Genomic DNA, 22,474 nt, shown 5'->3' on the forward strand with positions numbered 1-22,474 from the left:
AGTGCCTTTTCACTTGCAAGGGACATTATTTATCTAGAATTTTCGACTGGTTCTTTCTTCAGATAACTTGTTTGGAGTGTCAGTGATTTGTTCTTGATCAAATATGAGTGAGAAGCACATCTAACTGGATCTCACAGCCAACTTTTTCCATAATATTCCTCTTGTGGATGTCCATATACCCTTGACAAGGAGAACAATGTCCATGGAGGAGCAGGCTCTGCGACTCAGAACATTGACACGGGAATGGAGAGTTCTTATATCTGTTGTTTGGACCAAAGACTGACTCTGACTCTTGAGCAAGTTGATTCACTCACAAGGTTAAGAATATCTGCAATGAATAGAGAGCTCATCTGAGATAGATGCTACATGATTATTATGATTGCTTTCCTCAGATATGAAAAATGGTTATAACTGTTGCTGAAACTTCTAGGCTATTCCCTTTGTCTTCTAAACCCAGATTTACTCTATGAATTCTAGTTCCAGCCATACTCAATGAGGACTCGCACTGTCAACCTCAACAGACTCCACTTAAAGGCCTTACTTCATTTGTGCTTTTATTTTGTCACTCATTAGTTAAGGAATGCTGACTGCACACCTCTCATTCTGTACCAGACACTGTGCAAGGGGAAGCAAAAGTTGGGTGAGACTTGGGTCCATCTCAAGGAGCTCAAATAGGGTGACAAACATGTACACAAAACCAGAACACCATGTAAAAATGACACAAGAGTATTCCTACAAATGTTTTATGGATGAAGAAAAAGGTAGCAATCAATTCTGCCTGAGAGGGACTAGCTCAGGAAGGGGTCAGAGGGCATATATGACTGGAGTCTGAGTGGCTCAGTTAGAGATAAAGTGAGAAGAGTAATATGAAGAGAGGTGCCAAGCGGGAGAAATGTAAGATATATTCAGGAAACTGCAATCAATCTGATTTGGCTGGAGTATAGTGCACATAAGAAGAATGGCTGAGTGTTCAGCAGAATTAAAGTTATAGAACTTCTTACCATGCTGACAAGAAGTATAGGCATGGGGGGAGGGGTTGCTTTTTATGGTTTCCAGGCAAAGAAGAGATATGATGCTAGCTGTGCTTTAGAAATATGCTCTGACAGGGTAGCATAGTTGTTAAGCTAAAGTAAGAAAGAAGTTGCACACTGGCTGCTCTCAGAACAGATACCTGCAGATGTGTTTTGTTTTATATTCAAAGGATTTTTAAAAAATTCAAATTGTCTGTAAACTTATAAAATTTCAGAGAATTCAAATAAAATTCTAGATTTTCAGTTTCTGCTAAAAAGTGGAGTTCACAATTTTTGCCTGACAACAACCAGCTAGAAATGAGAAGTATCTTTTACTGGAGTTGGTGCATATATTCTACTGCCAGAAATGATGAAATCTTGAACTAGGCCGCAAGCTGGGGATGGAGAAAAAGGCAAGGATTGGACTTGCTGATTGCTTAGATGTGTAAAGAATGAGAGAGAGAGGGATGTCAAAGACTCTGGGGGTTTTATTTTGCATAGTAAGTGAGTCAGATTCCCATACAATCAGAAACAGAGGAAGAAGAGAAGGTTTTAGAAAGATGTCCATGTACTCAGTGTGTCCCTTTGTCATTCAAGGCTTTGGAAAATATTGATAAGGCAGTAGAAAATATACTTGTAGGCCAGTAGTTGGTTAGAAAGTGCTGTGCTAAAGGATGAAAGCTTATCATATGACCTGGGCAGTCATATGTGTGTGTTTTTTCCATTGTCTATCTCATATACTTTATCTTGAACTCTAACAAGTTATAAGGCAAATATCTGTTCTTGAACCCAAGAAAACAAGTAAGAAAATGGGGACTCACAATATGCCTACTGTGGGCTTATAACCATGAGTGACATTGTACAGTGGAAACTGCAGAAATAGTTCTTATTTCAGTCATTGTGAAATAAATGGTTCATATTAAAGTGCAGGTTTTAAATGAGTTATAGCCAATAGGTAGAATTTATTGGGGGGGGGGGCGGGGGGGGGGGGGAGTTAATACAAAACAAGAAACAGGGCCCAGAACTAAGATAAGAAAAGTGAGGCTTCTAGGAACCATGTAGAAGGCTATTCTCAGCCCCTTATAGTACTCTGAAAGTAGGCACCTCCTTAAATTTTGCTCTCTCAGGGCCTCACTTGCCTCACATTAGTCCTGGCCCTGATGTGGAGTTTTTTGTAAATAAACAAATCATAAATTATAAAATGTTATTCTCCCATGAGATTTCATGGACATTATTATAACTAATAATTTGAGATTTATAACATTATCTAATTCTTATGCATATTCCCACTGCATGGTATAGGTAGAACACACTCTGGGTTGAGACTTGTAGATACTATCAAAGCCTGAAGCCTTGTCTCATGAGTTTCAAGGTGGTGCTGCACCATGTGGAATATCACTGAAATATGCAGTGATAGGCAATTGCTTGAGAGCTATTTATACTGGCATTCTGTGTGGAGGAATCCCTCTCTGGGGTAGCATCCCTTGATATCGGCATAGCACTCATGGATTTCGAAGAGCAGATTAGTGTGCCACATTGATGGAGGGAGGAGGTTTTTGTTTTCATTTTTTTAATGGTAGGGCTGGATTATTAATTTTTTTACTTTAACAGTTTCATTGAGGTATATAATTGCTATGCAAAGAACTGCATATACTTAATGTGTACAATTTGATGAGTCTGGACCTGGGCAAACACACACAATACCATCACCACAAGCAAAGTAATCAACATGTCTGAAAACTCACAGATTGTCTGTTTGATTATTTGTTTTTGTGGGGTTTTTTTTGTGTTTTTGTTTGTTTGTTTGTTTGTTTGTGGTAAGAACACAACATGAGATCTGCCCTCTTAAAAAATTTCAAATGCACAATACCATATTGTTAGCTGTGGTTGTTATAGAGCAGAGCTCTAGAACTTATTCATCTGGCATAGCTGAAACTTGACACCCATTAATAGGAAGTCTCCATTTCCCTCTCCCCTGTGCTCCTGGAAACCACTATTACAGTCTCTGCTTATACGAATTCCACCAGTTTAGACACCTTGTGTAAGTGGAATCATGAATATCTGTCTTTCTCTGATGGACTTATTTCAATTAGCATATGTCTTCCCATTTCATCCATGTTGTGAATGGCAGGATTTCTGTATTTTTTAAGACTAGCTTATATTCCATTGTAGGTATACACATTTTCCTTATTCATTTGCTTACCAGTTATCACTTGGGTTGTTTCCATATTGTGGCTATTGTGATTAGTGCTGCAATGAACGTGGGAGTGAAGATATCTCTTCAAGATCCTACTTTCAATTCAGAATCTTTTCCTTATGACATGTCTCATTCATGGATGCATGACTTGAAATGGACCTTAAGTATCACCTAATCCCACCTCTTTGCTACATAAATAAACTGAGGCACAGAGAAGGGAAATAACTGGACTTGAATCACGGAACAATAGTATTCATTAGACTTAGATTCAAATGGAGTGACAGAGGAATGAAACAGTGATGAAAAGAGACAATGTTAATTTCTCTCTCACTGAAGGAAGTAGGAAATCCAGGGCAATGAGTAGTAGGCTAGGACCCTGTCTCCTGTATTCCTCTGCCATGCTCAGCATAGGAGTCCTAATGAGGGGTCCAAGTTGGCTGCTCCTTCATTCCAGTGGACTGAGGTCAAATCCTTTTTCTCTGAGGACACCTATATTCTACCTTCAACCCTTTGGCTGGAACTCAGTCTCATAGCTCAACTTAGCTTCAGGGAAGATGGAAACATGAAATGTTTTTTTTCTTGGCAGCCTTATACCTAGCTAAAATTTGAAGGTTGTCTATCTTGGCAGCATCAGGATAACTCAACTTCTAACATGGCAACTCAGGGCTTCAAATATGTCTCAGGAAAGCTATATCACATTGTATAAGTGGCATCAGGAATCATATAATATCACCTCTACCAAATTCCATTGAGCAGGCATTTACAAATGTCCTCCCAGGCCCCCACCATCTCCTGGTGGACTGTCAAGATCATGTTGGAAGAAGAGCATGTGGAATGGAATAAGTGATATCATCTTAGAATGTGTACTGTTTCATAACATTTCCCATCCTGTCTAATAAAGTGGTAATATGCAAATTGACCATTACTCCAACACACAAGATGGCCGCCCCCATGTAGTCAAAGATGGCTGCCCCCATGTGGACACAAGATGGCCGCCACAAGATGGCTGGCAGGGGAGGGCAGCTGTGGGCAATCAGGCCAGCAGGGGAGGGCAGTTGGGAGGGACGAGGCCTGAAAGGGAGGGCAGTGGGGGGTGATTAGGCCTGCAGGGGAGGAGAGTTAGGGGTGACTGGGCTGGCAGAGGAGGGCAGTTGGGGGCAACCAGGCCTGCAGGGGAGGGCAGTTGGGGGGACCAGCCCTGCAGGGGAGGGCAGTTAGTGGGAACCAGGCCGCAGGGGAGGGCAGTTAGGGGTGACCAGGCCAGCATGGGAGGGCAGTTGGGGCAAACAGGTTGGCAGGGGAGGGCAGTTAGGGGCAATTGGACCAGCAGGGGAGCAGTCAGACATCAATCAGGCTGGCAGGGGAGTGGTTAGGGGGTAATCAGGCTGGAAGGCAGAAGCAGTTAGGGGCAATCAGGCAGGCAGGCAGGCGAGCAGTTGGGAGCCAGCAGTCCTGGATTGTGAGAGGGATCAGGCCTAAATGGGCAGTTGGACATTCCTTGAGGGGTCTCAGATTAGAGAGGGCGCAGGCTGGGCTGAGGGACACCCCTCGCCCCCACACCAATTTTGTGCACAGGGCCTCTAGTAGTATATAAAGAGGTAACATTATACACAGTCTCCTTGCTATAATGAACCTATGGACAGTGCTGTGAAAGAACAGAAGAGTAGGGAAGTGACCAATAAAGGTGGTACATTCAAATGCCTGGAACCCTAAAAACGTTGAGCCATCTAAGTTATTTAGAAAAAATGTTCAAGGCAGAGGCAAGAGAGAAAGAAAAGGCCTGCAAGTACAAGCATGAAGTATTAAATTATTTGGGTAGACAAGAGTGATGACTATGTGTTGGGGGAATGATGGGATAGGTGCATGGAAAGAGGAAGTAAGGCAATATCCTGAAGAGCCTTGAGTGTCCAGTTAGAGTCTGGCAGTGGGGAGCAGTCACTGGCTTAAGCACACAGGCATATAGTTAGAATGCTCCTCTTGAGTAATCTTTCCATCTACAGACTTCCCTGTCTTTGATAGTAAACATATCATCCCTGTGAAAGTTTGCTTCCTAGCTTAAACTGAATGCAGACTCTAAACCATCAAATCACTTTAGATTTTTTTTTCGTTTTTTACCCACCACAAACAACGCTAGGATGGCATGCATTTGAACAAACACCAGTGATTTCACTCTTCTACTTTTCAGAGCTTTTGGCTGGATACAGAGTGAGAAATTCATACCTTTTTCAAGTAGTGTGGGTTCTTTTTTCCCAAATCCTCTCATCCATCTGGTTCTCTGGAGGTCTTGGAATCCAGGAAAGTGTTAGTTCACTGTGCTGAAATCCAAAAAAGACTGCTAAACTGTGACAGAAAATTTGCATTCCAGAGACAGTGGAAGAATTAGTCCTACCACCCTTTAGCAGCAGCAAAGAGAAAACATCTGGATTTTCTGTCCCTTTTGTCTTTCAGCAGCTACAGGATGGAAAACCCTGTACTTGTTGTCTGTGCCTTTTAAACCTACTTAATGTAAACCACTTTGGGCATGCTGGGGTGGTGAGAAGAATCAAAACATGGAATTATTTTATTTCTAGTGTCAGAAAATATTTCACAGCCAAGATGCAGTCTAAGGGGAGCAAATCCCTTCTCCTACTTCACTTTGTGTGCTGCAGAAGGTTATGGTCTCATGAATGGGTTCCAGAATCAATGTTTGTGCACATCAACTGTGCTGTGCTCCAAAGAAAAAAACTACACAGTGGCAGCATGATGCTGGCATGTCTTTATGGCACTTCTAAGCTTTGGTGCTGTTTTTTGTCTGCATCTGGCAGAAGTATAATTACAAGGGCTTGTTTTCAACTGAAGCCAAGTCATTGCCAAATCTGTTCAACTGATCTGTATAAAATCGAAGTTAACTCATGACCCTCTGGCTGTTCTCTTTGCCACTCCCAGGAGTTAAAAGCTTAAAGTTATCCCTTTCTTCTGAAAGAGGATCAAGTTTGGTTCAAACAACCTTTTCTGTAATCCCCAGAAAGACAAGGAAAGACCTTCTTCGACCCTACTTGTTTGGCTCAGACCACTCGTGGCTTGCTTCAATTTAGGAAATAATTGCAATTCCTAAAGCCAGGTAGAAATAAACATCTTGCCAGAGCTTGAGTTTCAGGCAACTCTGAAGGAAACCAACATGTGAGCAAAATAGTATTGGGAACATTTCTAGTCTCTGCTTGCAGATCTTGATTCTAATGGATGACTCACAATGGATTTAATCGTGATCTGAAATGTGCAGGCAGTCAGTCATTGCTATGTATACACGTAGCTAAATCATCATTGCTTAAACCCTAGGTTTAGGTTTTGCCTCTGGATGAAGAACATTGGCCTACCTATGTTCTGTGATTAACTTCAGATCATTTATATCCTTAGCAAAATTTGTAACACTCCCCTGGCTGGTGTAACTCAGTTGGAGTGTCATGCAGTACAATGAAGAGTTGCAGGTTTAATTCCTGGTCAGGGCACGTACCTAGGTTTGAGGGTTTGATCCCAGGTAGGGGCAGGTATGATTTTTTTTATCTCTCACATCACTGCTTCTCTTTCCTTCCCCCTCTCTAAATATCTATAAGCATGTCCTCAGGTAAGGATAATAATGATAATAAAATAAATGTAGCACTACATTTTTTTTTTTTTAATTTGGACAAATGTACTCTTGCTGAGATAGAATCAAAGAACCCAAGAATTGGAAGGGAATTCTGCTGGGCAGTCGGATGTCATTTGCATTTTTCATTCAACAGATACTTGTTAAGTGCCGGTTTTGTGTTAAACACTGCTCCAGAGGCTGTGAATGCAGTAGTGTCTCAAACAGACTGGTGAGGAGATAAGCAATAAACATGTCAACAACTGAGTGCATGAGGTCATATCAGATAGTGATAAGGACTATGAAGGCAATAACAGGGTAATGAGATAGAATCTGGCTCAGAAGAAGGGACCAATTAAATAGGGTGGTATCAGGCCATCTGAAGATGATGATGAAATTTAGGTTATGTATATGGGAGTAGATGTTATTGGATGACTCTTTTGACCATTCATTCCCATTCATTCATTTACTTAATAAAATCTTTATTAAGCTCTTCTATGTTCCAGTCATTGATGAGTGAACTCTAGGGGTGAAACAGTGAACAAGATAAAGAGCCTCACCCTATTGAAACTTCTGTTCTGTTCTTAAATCAATCACAGAGCTTCAAGGGACCAAGAAGTCTGTTAACTTAAGTCTCTTATTGTATAGGCAAAGGAATTTAGGCCCAGAGAAACAAAGGCTTCACTGAGGCATCATTGCCAGTGGCTTGTCTTCACAAGACAAGAGAACAACCCTTGGCCTATGATTGTTTCTCCTTGTCACTATACCATACAGGGTCTCCACAAACATTTATTTCAACAATTCTAGTTTCAAACAATGCTGGGGTTAGCAGTGTGACCCTAAGGTAAGCCGTTTTACCCACTGGAGCCTCCTGTATACTCTAACTGAAGATATCATGATTAAGCATTGTCAAGATGGTGCTTAGTTGTGCCTTGATTATAGTTAAGTCAAGAAAATGGACCCTGCCAAGTATTTCTGCAATAAAGTATATGTTCCATGACACTTCTCTGTACACACGCTAAATGAATGAACGTGACTACTCCATCTCTTATTAGTTGTTCCAAGTATGTAAACCAAAGAAAAATATAACAACAAAAAAATTATCGGTTGAAAACAAAACAACAAAAAGGAAATGAAAATAAAAACAGCAACACAAATTTTCCCAAACTCACTATGCATAGTCTTGTGGATGTCTATATGGGCATCTCATATTGTCTGTTTCCAATAACAATAAAGGAAAGTAGGCTCATTTGATGAGTCAGAGACTCAAGAACCAAGAATTAAGGTCAGTCCTCATATGAAACAGTAATTTTACCCAGAGAAACTGACTTTATAACAATATCTTTAATCTCTTTACATTCTTAAAGAGTACATTTTATATTTATCTTATTTAATTTTCCTAATTCTTGGATGTAGACAGGGCTGAATAATTAGTGTCGCATTCTGTAGATAAGAAAGTTGATACTCAGACTATGAAATTTTGCTCAAGATGCTGTGAAATTCCAGCTACTCTGGAAAGTGACCTCAGTACAGTGGTCTAAGTGTCTATTAAAAACCTCTACTTACAAGTTGCTAGTGGCAGCAATTATGGAAGTTGGACCTAAGATATCATGTAATGAAGCTGAAAATAGGATTAGCTCCTCTGAATTATTGGCCAGAGGGCCTCCATATTTATCAGTTTGTGACAGTCTTGTTTTGACAGCAGCAAAAAACCAAGTAATGAAATATACTCAGCCTAATGATTTTTCACTGATATAAATATTTATGTTAATAACTAATCAACATCAGTTGTCATATTCTTATTACTAACACAGCTAAAATATCAAAGAGATATTTTGGTCCAGAAAGGACCTAGTATGGGGTTTGGAAACGAGCACTATATAGAAACCAGAGCACCTGAGTCCTGAACTCAGCTCTTAGACTAGTTTATAACATTAGGCAATCAACTTCCCTGAATGCAGTGTCCGTCCCAGTATATAAGGTGAGAGAGTCAGACAAGATGATTTTAATAATCTTCTCAAGCTCAAGCAAACAATGCACTTGTGAAAAGTTATGGCATAGCAGTTTGCTGAAGATCAATAATTGCATTTAGTGGAATTGCCATTATATGGAATTTGATAGAAAGATATAGGAAAAATCTATCAATTGGAGGACAGTGTGGAGAAGAATGTACCTATGTCTTCTAAGTCCAAGGGCAAGTTGTCTTTGGACTTAGAAGACATAGGTTTCAATCCTGACCATGTTTATAATCATATGACATATAAGAATTCTACCATTCAGTGGATAAGAATTCTACCCTTTTACCTACTATAATATGGTATTGTTGTAGAGATTAAATGAGTTCCTGTTGGTAAACTTTAAAGACTCTACCAGAGCAAGCTGTCAATTTTTGTTTTGAGTGTATAACATCATGTAAATTACTTTTATGAAGAACTAAATAATCTATGGGTTTGAGGTATAATAATGTTTACATAGAATTAAGAACAGCGTTTCCACAAAACTACTAGGGATACATTAACCCACGTTGTTATGACATTATCCAGTTGTCCCAGAGTATCATAAGAGAGTTCCTTAAATAATCTATTTTTGTAAAAGTAGAGATGTAGCCCTAGCTGGTGTGGCTCAGTTGGTTGGACTTCATCCCATGCATGGAAAGGTTGATGGTTTGATAAATCCTTGTCAGGGCACATGCCTGGGTTGCAGGCTCAATACCTGGTAAGGGGCATGCAGGAGATAGCCGATTAATATTACCCTCTCACATCGATGTCTCTCTGTCTCTCTCCCCCTTCCTTTCTCTTTAAAAATCAATAAGAACATTTATCTAATGAACAGAATGAACTGGTGAATATAATAGAAAGGGATTAGACTGACAATTCTCAGGGGGAAAAGGGTGTAGGGGGTATGGGAAGAGACTGGACAAAAATCGTACACCTATGGATTTAAAGAAAAAGTAGAGGTGTAAAATATAGAATGATACATGGTGAATAAAAAAATAGAAAAATTAGAAAAGTAGTGTTTAAATATGGTATTTCAATTCAATAAGTAAAAGGACAAGTTAATTAAATATATGTCCTAGCCCCCTCTGACTCTGTAAGAAGAATTACCCAAAATTAACATTGGTTATACAGCCAGACACGGGGTATTTGTTTTCATATGTGCTTTTATTTAGTCCTCATGATACTGCATTTTAGACATTTTCAATCTTGTTTAGTAGATGAGGAAACTCAAGGCCAGAGAAGTCAAGAAAATTCCTGGATTTTCACATCCAGGTCTCTTGAACCTATCACTAATTCTTTTACCATAATATGATAGATGTTCTTGACCTAACAAGTCCCAACAAATTGTACCTTGAGATGTTGTAAAGCCAAATCTATGATCTGACTTGGCTTAATAGAAAAAGAATTTATTTTTCTTTTTTATCTCATAATACCAGTAGTGTCACTGGAGTGCTGTGATCTTGCAATTTTTATCCTGGCATGAAGGTTTGACCCACTCATCAAGTCCCAGCCCCTCATTGCCATTGTATTTTCTGGGATAGGAGATATTCAAGAGAGATGTTTTAGAAGAATTAGCATACCATAAGGGCTATGCATTTTAAGGTAAAAGAGCATCTCTCTGAGCCTTGAGATATAGACAAACTAAATGTTCTTTATCTTAATTTATTTTTTTTTAAATTTACTAAAGCTGGGCTCATAATTGCAACTCAGGTTCTTTAGAATAAATAACAGGGCATTATTTACTTTGTGAAGAATGATTTTCAGCTCATTACAAAATTAAATAAAATTACCTAATTGTCCTGATCTTTTTGTCCTTTTTGTTGGCTTTTTTTCCTTGTGGTTTTAGGACGTATGTTATAATTTTAATTTCATTTTATTTAGTTCATATTCCTGTAAGAATTTTTTTTCCCTAAATTCTATCTTAATAGTCATACAAGTGTTTTTGTTTGTGTTAGTTTGACACGGATGTTTATCTCTGGCAATGTTGAGTGCCCCTTCACCAATGCTGGAAAATATACTAATTTCCTTAAAATATTATTCCTGTGAAATTAACTTTGTTTCAATGTAAGCATTTCTGGGACTTAGGTAATGAAGACTCTTCTCCTAACCCAACATAAATTTCAAAGACTGTTGTGATGCATTTTTTTCAAGAGCAAATTCAAATCCCACTTAGAATAGGTTCCCAGAATCATATGCTACCACGTTGCCTGCTCCTTACCATTCATAAGTAATTACTCTCTCCTCTGTGTTCCCATCATACATTACTCATGCCTCTCTAACAGCAATTTGTTGTGTCCTTTGCCTCTGATCAGCTATTTATAGCAGTGTCTACTTCTCCCACTACACTGGGAACCTCGGAGGGCTGGGATGGCGCTTTGTCCTTTCTTCCTTGGTACCTGCCAGGATGTTGAACACTTTGTTCCACTCCTTAGCTTTCTGCAATGCTAAATATAGTGAGCAGGCAGCTCTGCTCAGCAGAAAGCCTGTGAAAAGTTTCTCTAAAGGGGATTTAATCAAAAGCTGAGGCAATATAGGCATTGGATGAAAAGAGATGGGCTCAAAAACATTAGTGGAAATGAACAACAACAAAATACAACAACAAGAAAGTTGAAGGGTTTGTGTGTTTTTTTTAACTGAATTTTGTTACATGTTTCATAAACTGTCCTTTCTTGTGTGGGTCATGACATCAAAAGAATACACATTTTAAGGTTTGATGTCACCTAATAAATTGACTCAAAAATTTTTCTATCTTAAAATATTAGAATTTTCATCTATAGAGTAGGAATTTTTATTCCAATTAGAACATGATAGTCATAGGGATGGATGACACAAGGATTACTGTTACTATTTTCAATCTGTTTTGAAACACAAATACAGGTACAAGTATAAATTAACATTTAGATGTAGGTGAAGGACACTTGGAGAGAGCAAGACAACTTTTTTTATTTTTATCCTCACCTGAAGATATGTTTTTGTATTCATTTTTGGAAAGACAGAGGAGGGAAAGAGAGAGAGGGAGAGAGGCATAGATGTGAGAGGGAAACATCAATTGGTTGTCTCCTGTATGCACCCTAACAGGCAACCTGACCAGGAATTGCACCCCCAGCTTTTGCTGTTCAGGATGACATTCCAACCAACTGAACCACCTACCAGGGCAGAAAGTGCAAAGAAACTTTTAATAAGAAATGTATGACTCACTGAGAGGCAGAACTTTCAGGAGGATTTGTACCATAGCTCAATGGGAGAACTATCAAAGTAAAATGATGTTTTCATCTGCAAAGAAAACCCCAAAGTACTGCCATCATCAGGTAGGCTTTTTGATGACCAGAAAGAGGAATACATTTGTATTCCAAAATTAAGTTAGGTGATATAATTATTTGAGTTTAAATAATGGCACTGGTAATTCAGTGGAGGTTTGCTGAATCATAGCCTTGTTCTCTTTTCATTGTACCACACTGCTATTCTGTTGGGAACACCTACACTGGAGCTGTGCTTCCCAACCCTTTTTACATCATGATTCATGTGGAAAATGATGGCATTTGTTAGGCACACTGGAATAAGTAAATGAGGCTTTTCCTGGCCCCCAAATGTGAAACCCACTAGAGTCACAGTTTCTTAGCCTGACAGTTGACAGGCAAAATCTGGATTAGAGAATTACTTTTTCATGGTTAAATAGAATAGTTCTACTTTATGTAAAGCACGTATCCAAAGTTTATTGCTTAATTATTAAACCCATATGTGTGGATCGTCAAATTTATGCAAGGGCACTGCTATAGATGCTGGGGATCCAACAGTGAGTTTTCTGTCTTCTCCTGTGAGAACCAATGAAATGAACAGTAGACAAACTGTCTTGGGATCTGGACATGTTTCCTCCCTTGATTTGTAAGCATGTAACTTGCAAGTAGTCAATCTTAATGCCTTATATTTGCAATGTGGACTGCGTCTACTGAAATATGAATTCTGGGTAGCCTGATATGAGAGAGGGATTTTCCATGGTATGGAGAATTGGGGATCTATATTCTAACCCCAAATCTGTCACTAGCTCTCTTCCCTCTCTGTCTCTTCATTTCTTGAATCTGATGGTTAGACTAGAGTCATGGTTTATAAACTTTACAATATGGATCCCCTACAAGCTCCATCCTTTCACACTCTTCATCCAGAAGTGATTTGGGTCTCTTTTGTATGTGTCTCTTCCATAAATTATTTCCCTGAACAAAGGATTATAGGAGAGACAGGCAAGTGAGCGAAGTTGAAAATTCCTGGCCTAGAATAATTGCTAAAGACTTTTAAAGGTTTGGTATTCTTTAACTCTGCTTTTTAAAATTTTTTATTCTTATCCCAACAAAACCAAAACTGTATCTAGAATGTGAGATGTCACCCTTATTTTTCCAAGAGTCTTTCCTGTTTCAATATTGCTTTCTTGTCTTAAAAAAAAAATAAAGATTGAATATAAGGTTACATTTTAATTTTATGAAATTAAAAATTTAACATTTCTAAATGGCAACATTTTAGAGTTTGCTGAATCTTCAAATACTTATGTCTCTTTAAATAAAATACTTAACATTGAACACATGTATACCTATGCAATATATAAATTATAGAAATGTTATTTTCTTTATAATCTACTAGTAGCTAATGCTTATGCTACCTATATGCTTCATTTATATTCAGATGATTCTTCCAGCTTCTGACTGTGAATTGGAAAAGTTATTTATACAATATCCAAGGATAGAAAAGATACAACCAGATTGTATCTCTAAAAACAGTTGCTTTGGGAAGTTATGTGTATAAGATTTTTTGTGTAATTTTATTTTTACTTAACTTTTTTGTTTTTAATCACAGTCGTATTGCCATCATCTCAGAAGAGTTTAAAGCCGTGCATTTTAACAGCTAATTTCTTGTTTGGCTTTTTTCTGCTACTCTATAACATCTTTTCCTTTTAACTATATTTTCATTGGAGTAGCTGCCCAAAACAATTTATAAAAATCCTTAAAAATCTTCAAATAATGCCAAGATTTTATTTTAAAAAGAATAAAATTTAGACTCTTCATTTAGAGTAAACTATAAGGTATTTATGTCATAGCTGGTTACCAGTTGTCTACTGTATGCTATGGACTATGCAGGTGTGGGTGAGGATGTTGCTGTTGGGGATGCTGTAATACACTGCCCAGATCCCTCTTCAGGACTGAGGCTCTCATTCCTCCAGATGCTAGGATTGTTGGCAGTTGATGGTTCATAGCTGAGTCCTTCTCTGGTAATTACCCTCAAGGGAACTTCATCTTCACTCAAGGTGCAGCGATGCAAGTTCTCTATGCCCTAGTTTCAAGGAAGAACAATTCTGCAGGGTCATTCCAGCTCCAGACTATTCCATGGAACCATCAGAATCCTTTGTTGTAACTGCATCTTAGTTCAACTCCTCTACTCAGGAACTTCCTGCACTCTCCCACAGGTGTTGATCTCAAAGACACTCTTCAGTAACTTCCCATGTGCAAATCTCTGAGAATGCTTCCTAGGAAACTCAACCTATGCCTGTGGCTCCATGGGGGGCGGGGGGGGGGGAATGTGTGGGCTCAGTTTGGTCATACCGTTAAATCAAGTACATTACATTCAGTGTCATAAGAGAAACATTATACAATCTTATGGGACTGGAAGAAGTGACTCATTTTCTTGGAGTATAGCAGAGGGAAAATTAGGAAAGGTTGTGCAGAAGAGGTAACATTTGAGCTTAACTTTGAAGAATGACTAGGTATTCCCTAGGCAAAAAAGAAAGGATATGAATCAGTCTGAGCTTGTAGAACATAGCTTATGAAAGATGTCGCAGAAAGCTCATGACAGCAGGAAGTTGGAGGCTGTGGGGAGAGCAGCAGAGGCTGATCCAGAGCCAGCTCATGAAACTCATTCCTGCATTTGAAGGTTCTTATGCTGGAGTAGGCTCTTCCTGCCTACCTACCCACTGATCAATCACAGCACCCCTACGCCACATACAAATGTGGTTTGAGTAGATATATTTAGTGACATTCTTCTTCCACTCTTTTGCTTGAAGACCTTCTTTTGTTTTACTTTCTTAAAAATTATTTATTAACCTTTTCATTTTAACCTACTTTGTGAAGACACAAAGATCATCTATGGTGCTTGAAATTCAACCAATAGCAATTTCTGGAATTCCAAGTGAAATTCCAGGCATAGTAAATGTTACATTGTAGAATTCTAATACATGAACCCTCCTTTCACATATCAAACAAGGGGTTATCCAGGTTTCTAGTATATAGCTCATGTTGGAAACATTGGCCTTTTCCTATTGTTGTTAACAAAGATATATCACAGAGTAATAAAATTGCAGAGTTAGAATTAATCATTGTTTTACAGACAAGAAAACTGGGGTCTAGAGAGAAGAAATTGTTTACCCAAAGTTGTATGCTGCATGTTGACAAAGCCAGAAGGATAACTCATAGGTTTTATCTAACAACTTTCCCTCTCTATGGCTACATAATGAATTCATCATATCACCCTCTGAACAATGCCAGTCCGACGTCTGCCCCTATTGAACTCCATGGCCCAGGTCCAATTACATCAGGGCTCCAGGTCTGTTTTCTCACCTCTGAAATCAGATGCCTGGACTACAGGAATGCTCAGTGCCCTCCTCTCTGACATTGTAAGAGTCTTTATCCTTTCTCTATTAGAATATATGTCTAAGGGTCCTAGTGGACCAATTGAAGACTGAAAGGGGATGAGTACAGTAAAGGGAACTGGCTAGACAAGGTTAATTTGTCCTCCAACACCATTTGCTAGTCCAGGCTAACAGCTGAATTCTTAGAACCTTTAATTTCTCATATGCGGACATTTCACAATAATCTTACTTTAGGCATATTTTACACAGTTTTGCCTTTGTAGAAGAAATGTTCAGATTACCTGTCTTTTAAATAGTGCTTCTATCGGTCATGATGGTTTTAAGTAAATTGCCTGAAACTTGCAGCCAAGCCTCAATGCAAACAATAACATTTTCTGGTCAAGCATTTTCTGGTTTGTTCAACTCGATTACAGGCTGCCCTTTAAAAAAATGTTAAAAGTTAAAACCCACAAGAGGAACAAAACACAAGTCTCAGGAAGACGATTTCCAGCCGCATTAGCTCAGATCACCAGGATAGAAAAGTAGCAAGGCCTTCATTGTCCAGACCATCATTGTCCCCAGACTTGCATCTTATATTTTTCTGCTATTTTAATTTTACCACTTTAAAATTGGAGGATGAGGGGGTAGGTTAATAGTTTCCATGAGTTTAGACTGTGACCAGAGGCATACTGAGCAATTTCAGTACCCCCCCAGCAACCACAGCTTTGAAGAGAGGACAGTGATGAATTTACTAATTCATCTTAGGAGAGATTCCTGAGTCAGGGGAGTCAGGCCAATAGTGTGCTGCAAGGTGGGAGGTAAACAATATGCCTTCCTTCATTCTTTTAACACACATTCACCTTGGGCTTATTTTGTTCCAGGTAGTATACTAGGTGTAATATGGGACAGAGAAATACATTCCTTAGACATAGTCCCAGCCCTTGAAGAAATAGACATCTGCACAAATAATTTTAATACAAGTGAACCTTGTGAGCACTACAACCTCAGGAAGCGGATAGAAAGAAACAGTTTATTCCAAATAAAGACATCAAGGAAAGCTTCACTGTGAAGTTGCCTTCTGACCCATACTTAGAAAGGTCAGTATGGCAAATTGCAATTAATACTTCCAATGCACAGGAGTATGGAAGTTTCTCATAGGTGTGAGTGTGTGTGAGCAGTCTGAGACATTAAGGAAGTCAGTCTAGAAAGGGAGGTTGAATGTCAGATATGGAGCTAGCTCTTTTTACATTGTTAGGCCATATAAGTTTTTGCTAACAGGAAAATTATTTGGTCACATCTGTGGTTTGGAAAGGAAACTGGCAGTCACTTTGGGGATAGGGAAGAATTACAAAAGAAGCAGCATGCAAATAAGGAAGCCCATCGGAGACCATTGCTGTAGTTGAGGTGTTAATACATTTGTTATCTACCCACAGGTACTTCTTGCCTAATGGCCATTTAAAGGTTCTCCTGGTATGAGGGCAGTTACTCCTTAATTTCCATATCCCTTCTAGTTCTGCATTTCTCTCATCAGATACCCATCCCCGGTTTATTCTAGATTGTAAATTCAGTGACTCAGTCTAGACATCTCAGTTGGAATATAGCATATTACATGTGAAACATGGTTGTTAGGAAAGAGCACATGAAGTTCTAGGGAAAGATGAAAAGTTAACAGGTAATTTTATCAGTCTTTCATAGTCCTGACTCTATAAATGGTGTCCTCTTTAGGGGGGAATATTTATTTTGAAAACTCAATATATCTCTGCAGCTAGATAAATTGACTTTCTTAATTGATCTCTCAAAACTGGAACCCCTCTAAGGTTCAACATTTCCATTGAGAGCTTATAACACTACACTGGAGTTGATGTTTGAATCAAGTATTCATGATCACTGGCCTCAATGGTTATGCTGAACTATGCCTGGGGTCAGCAGCCTGCATGCTCTGTGAGCCTGTTACCAGACAGACCACACTGGAAAATGTTAGGGTCCTTGGTGATGAAGGACCTGTCCACTCTACTAGGTCTTTGATGATGAAGCAAGTGTTAGAAGTAATAGTGAAGCATTCTTCCAGAGGCGAATCTGAGTTGGATAGTTCAGGGGTAAACAAATTATAGCATAGGCCAAATCCGGAGCACCACCTGCTTTTGTATATAAAGTTTTATTAAAACACAATGACGCCCATTTGCTTATGTATGCCTATGGCTGCCTTTGCACTACAATGGCAAAATCGCACTGTTGCAAGAAAGCCAGAAATATGTCCTCTACGGGTCTTTACCTAAAAGTCTGCCATCAACCTGACTGTAGTGGGAAGGGACAAGGGGAGGAGTCAGAAGACATGTTTTAAATTTGACATTTGCTCTCTATTACCTGGGTGACCTGAGAAAAACCACGTGACCCATCTGACTGTGTTTCCTTCTCTCTAGAATAAAGATTATAAAAGTACTGACTGTGGTGAGCAGCCACGCCAGTGTGACAGTGACCATCATACTGTAAGTCACTGTGGAAGGGCCACCTCATCATCAGCATTGTTCTTTCTCTCTCCAGAATACCCTGGAGCAGTGCAGTGTATGCTCCAAGCCCATCATGGAGCGGATTCTCCGAGCCACCGGGAAGGCCTACCATCCTCACTGCTTCACCTGTGTGATGTGCCACCGTAGCCTGGATGGGATCCCATTCACCGTGGATGCTGGTGGCCTCATCCACTGCATTGAGGACTTCCACAAGTAGGCAATCTCCCCTCCTGCCTCCAGCCTGCCCATCTTAGGGTCTATTCTCACTGCCTGGCACCTAGGCCTCACAATCTTCTCTTGGAGCTATGGAATCTCAGGATTTGATGGGGCCTTCAAAGAAGTTACTGATCCTCCTCATGCAATGCAGAAATTTGTATCAGGTGGTCCATGTGGTCTTGGCAGCCTGTCCACTGCTTCATAGCTTCCCTGGGGCTTGTTCCTGGCATCTTTGTGTGGCTGTAATTGTGAGAAAGTTCACTCAGCTACAGAGGATTTGTATTGGAGAGGGGCAGGATCCTGGGCTAGCCCTTCTGGACTAAACCTGAACAACATGTGTGACCACCATGTGTGACTTTGAACAAATTGCTCAATTTCTCTGTGCTCTTCAATTTGCTCATTAGACCAGACCCTATCTTAAAGGTCTCCAGCTTTAGTAATAGCCCAGGATTCTCTCTGAGCCAGGGATTCTCTCTCCATCCTGCCACTCAACAGATAGGAAGTTATGGGGCAAAGACACAGAGAATAGTTCAGTCCTTACTAATGGAAGCCTCTCACATACTCAGAGGCAGCTTAACGCTACTGTCAGCACATCCATACCCTCCCCTCACCTCTTCTCTCACTCAGGCCTTCTCTTTCCCAGGATATTTTCTAATGAATGCAATATTGTGCAGTCTTTTGAGGAGGATTAGAAAGTAGAGCCTCAAGGTCATGGGCTGGAAAAATATGTCCCCACTTCCACAATTCTTTCATTGCAGGTCCCTCTTTCCTCTATGATAGTTTGGATTTTCATGAAAGTTTTATGGTTTTGTGTTTTGCTTATTTTTATTTCACCACTTTGTTAGTTGGGTCATTGGCTGGTCACATTTGTTAACATAATTTTAGGAACCATACGAAAGCTTAGATGTGATTTATAGACAGTATACACAGAGGCCTTCTGGACGATGTTTGTGGGGCAGTGGCTTTCCAGACAGTCTGAGGCTCTGAAAGAGATGAGGTATGTATGGCTCACCAGTGTGGGTATCCATTCTAGGGCCTCCAGATGTGCAGTCTTGTGGGTTCATTTTCACCGCTCTGTTGATCGTCAACAACCAGGAGGTACTTGCCACAAGTAGTTGGGGGACCTGAGACTCATAGTTTAAAAATGAATTTCCTGACCACTTTCCAAGTAGCAAAGAAAGTGAAAACCTCACCAAAAGACGTGAGACTGAATAAATTAAAAAAAAAACAAAAAAAAAAAACAGAGGCAGAGATTCTCCAGCTGAATTAGACAAGGAAGGCCTCACTTTGAAAGGGCAGTCACAGCATAAATTGTACTTCACATTATTGATATTTTTAGCTTGTAATTACACGTGAAAAAAACACACACAAAAAAAAAAACCTGCATCTATTTAAGGGAACTGAAAAGATACCAATGGGGAGTATGTTTCTGTCACTACTTCTCTCCCTTCTTAGACTTACCCTAATCCAAGAAAGAGTGGTAGATATAATCAGAGCACACATGTTTCGAAAAAGAATGATATATTACACCCTCGATTAAAACAGGAAATCAATTCTGACAAATGGAAGTTTGTATCTATGCATTTATCTTTCATTTCGGGAAGTGGGGAGCATAATTAGAGACTTGCAACTGGTGACATAAGTGTGTGAGTCTGAATGCCCCAGAAAGGCAGACTTGAGCAACTAAAGCGAAAAAAAAAATCTCAAGACCCCAACTGTCTCCCCGCCACCACCACTAATTCAGTGGTATGTTAAAATACAAATTATATTTAAAAAAATATGTTGTCTGTATGATTAGCAAGGATTTGGGGGGGGGGGGAGCTTCTTTTTTATCTTTTCCCCATTTCTCAAAGAAAAATATGAGAACATTTTACATAACTCTGTTTCTGAGCCTTGAAAATACTAGAACAAAAGACAGCTAACAAGTCTAACCCCACCCAGCCTGTGTGGCTCAGTATTTGAGTGTTGACTTAGGCACCAAGAGGTCACTGGTTCCATTCCTAAACAGAACACGTACCTGGGTTATGGGCTCAACCTCCAGTAGGGGGCGTGCAGGAGGAAGCTGATCCATGTTTCTCTCATGGATGTTTCTATCTCTCTCTCTCCCTCTCCCTTCCTCTCTCTTTAAAATCAATAAAATCATATACAAAAAAATAAAAATAAAAAATCAAACCCGGGGAGGGGATGTGGGAAGGGGGGGAGGCGGCAAGGCTAAGTAGAGGGTAGTTTTAGGAGAGTGCAGACTGTGGAATCCCCTTTCCACGTCCCGCGTGGTCCAGGGTTCCGGTTCAGGGTTCGAGTTCTGGAGAAGGGCCGCACACAAATGAAAAGAGACTTGAAGAAATGTAATTTGGCGATATGGGGGGGCCAGGCGGTAGTCCAACTCTAGTGGGAGAGCTACCCTCTGCTCTGGCCCTGCTATCTCTTTTATTGGGGCTATGGGGAAAACACTTTAGGCAGGAAATAACAGAAATATACACAAGATAAACAGAGGTAGAGGCTGCTTCAGCTAACAATGTTTAATCTAAAGGGTGAGTGGTTAGAGCAATTTAATGTTGTTGACAGCCTTCCTGGCTTCCTGTCCACATCTCTATTAGTGAAACAGTAATTGGTTTCCGGCAGCAGACTTCTGCAAATAGTTTGGGGGGCGTGGGGGTTGTTCTTGGTCATTCTGAATAGGTCTCTCTTTGTGAGGTTTTAGGAAATATATTTTAATTCAATGTAAATGTGTAAACACAGAGGTTTCTGTGTGTTCATTCCTGTACTAAGTGCTCAAAGAGAGGAATTACCTAAGGTGAAATTGCACAGATTCATAGAGAAAAGCCTCTGTTAGCAAGGAGCTTGTCAGGAGGAGGGTACAGAATATGTGTGATATCGGGCTGGAAGGGCTCACGGCCAGGAGATAGGCATGGGCAAAAGCTTGAGCCAGAGTCAGGAGAGATTCATTGGCCCTGGGCTCTGAGCAACTTCTGGAAGCAGCATTTCAAGAGTGTTTTTAATGGGAAACTAGGAGATTCCTGGCAGAAGGGACAACCCAGGCAATAAATGAGGGTATGGAGTTAGGAAAGGCTTCTCTACATTCAAGCAAGACTTGCTTGGCTATAACTAGAGCAGAGTGGGGAGGGGGTTACCGTGAGATACAGGAAGCCCATGAGAAAGGCTTATCTTGCCTGCTTACAAACCAGTGCTTCCCAAACTTCCAGGTACTCGGGGACCTTATTAGCTTCAGGCTCTAATTGAGTAGGTTAGGGGTGGGCCCTAAGGTTCTGCATTTCTGACAAGCATCCAGGTGGTCTTGGATTGCACTTTGAGTAACAAGCTTGTGAAATACTATTTTCAAGGCCTTCTTAATGGGGACATCCCCTACATAACCACCTGCAGTCAGGTTTGGCTCAAGTCCTCCAGCCTATTAGGTAGAAACTCTTTCCCATATGTCATTTTAGAGGACTGTTCAAATGCAATTCCAGGGAGACTGACTGTACCTCACCCCCAACACACACACACACACACACACAAACATACACTTTCCCATTTCACCTAAATGGCCATCTTTCATGGCACAACTTAATTGTCATTTCCCTAAGAAGCTCTCTCTGATCTGATCTCAATCCCGCCCCATGTTTCACTTTGCATCCTTTTCTAGCTATAGATAACACTCAACATAGTCTGACTAGTGATAAAAAATACACATGCATGCACATATACATTCATAAACTTTTATAGTAACCACAGTAAATGATTGTTTCACTATAATAGGATATTCATATATAAATTAATAGAACAAGTGCAGAAATATATAGAACTCCCTCACCAGTCTGTTTTCTGCAGTCCTAGTTTATTCCTGTACTTCCAATGCCAGCACAGTGAGCCCAGAAAAGCAGGCTTCTTTAACTGACCCTTTCATTATATTGAGCCTTTATTCCACAATCTGTGCTTTCTTATCAGGCATATTACACTAAGCCCATTTGTTTGTTTCATCAGCACCCATTTGTGGATTGCCAGAAATGTACCAGGACACAAGATGATTAAGACCATCCCTCCCTAGGCCTTGGCTCCCGAGGCTGTAAAGTCGAAATGATAAAAGTAGCTCCTCATAACATTGCTGTCAGTAGAAAACAAGGTCAAGTGCTTAACAGGGCTTGGCACATAATAAGCACTCAATAAATGGTAGCTATTTTAACCATCAAAAGTGTTATCAAATTTATATTTTTTATTATTATTGTCTGCTCAGTGAGCTGAACCTTGAAATAGACCACCTGGGATTTAGAATAGTCCTTGAAACGCTGGCCAATGAACACTGTGGGGGCTGCAGAAACCACTTCCTGCCTCTTGCCTTTAC

The 22,474-nt window shown here is 39.9% G+C and overlaps 1 protein-coding gene across 1 annotated transcript in view; it reads left to right on the forward strand.

Annotated features, from left to right (window-relative positions):
• LPP (LIM domain containing preferred translocation partner in lipoma) overlaps positions 1-22,474 on the forward strand; it is a 680,107-nt gene that overhangs the window by 651,862 nt on the left and 5,771 nt on the right. Inside the window, exon 12 of the mRNA XM_008151584.3 lies at positions 17,954-18,132. Coding sequence (XP_008149806.2) covers positions 17,954-18,132 — 179 coding nt within the window. The remainder of the gene's footprint in view (positions 1-17,953; positions 18,133-22,474) is intronic.

The sequence above is a fragment of the Eptesicus fuscus genome, chromosome 3, assembly GCF_027574615.1.
Source record: "Eptesicus fuscus isolate TK198812 chromosome 3, DD_ASM_mEF_20220401, whole genome shotgun sequence".
NCBI lineage: Eukaryota > Metazoa > Chordata > Mammalia > Chiroptera > Vespertilionidae > Eptesicus > Eptesicus fuscus.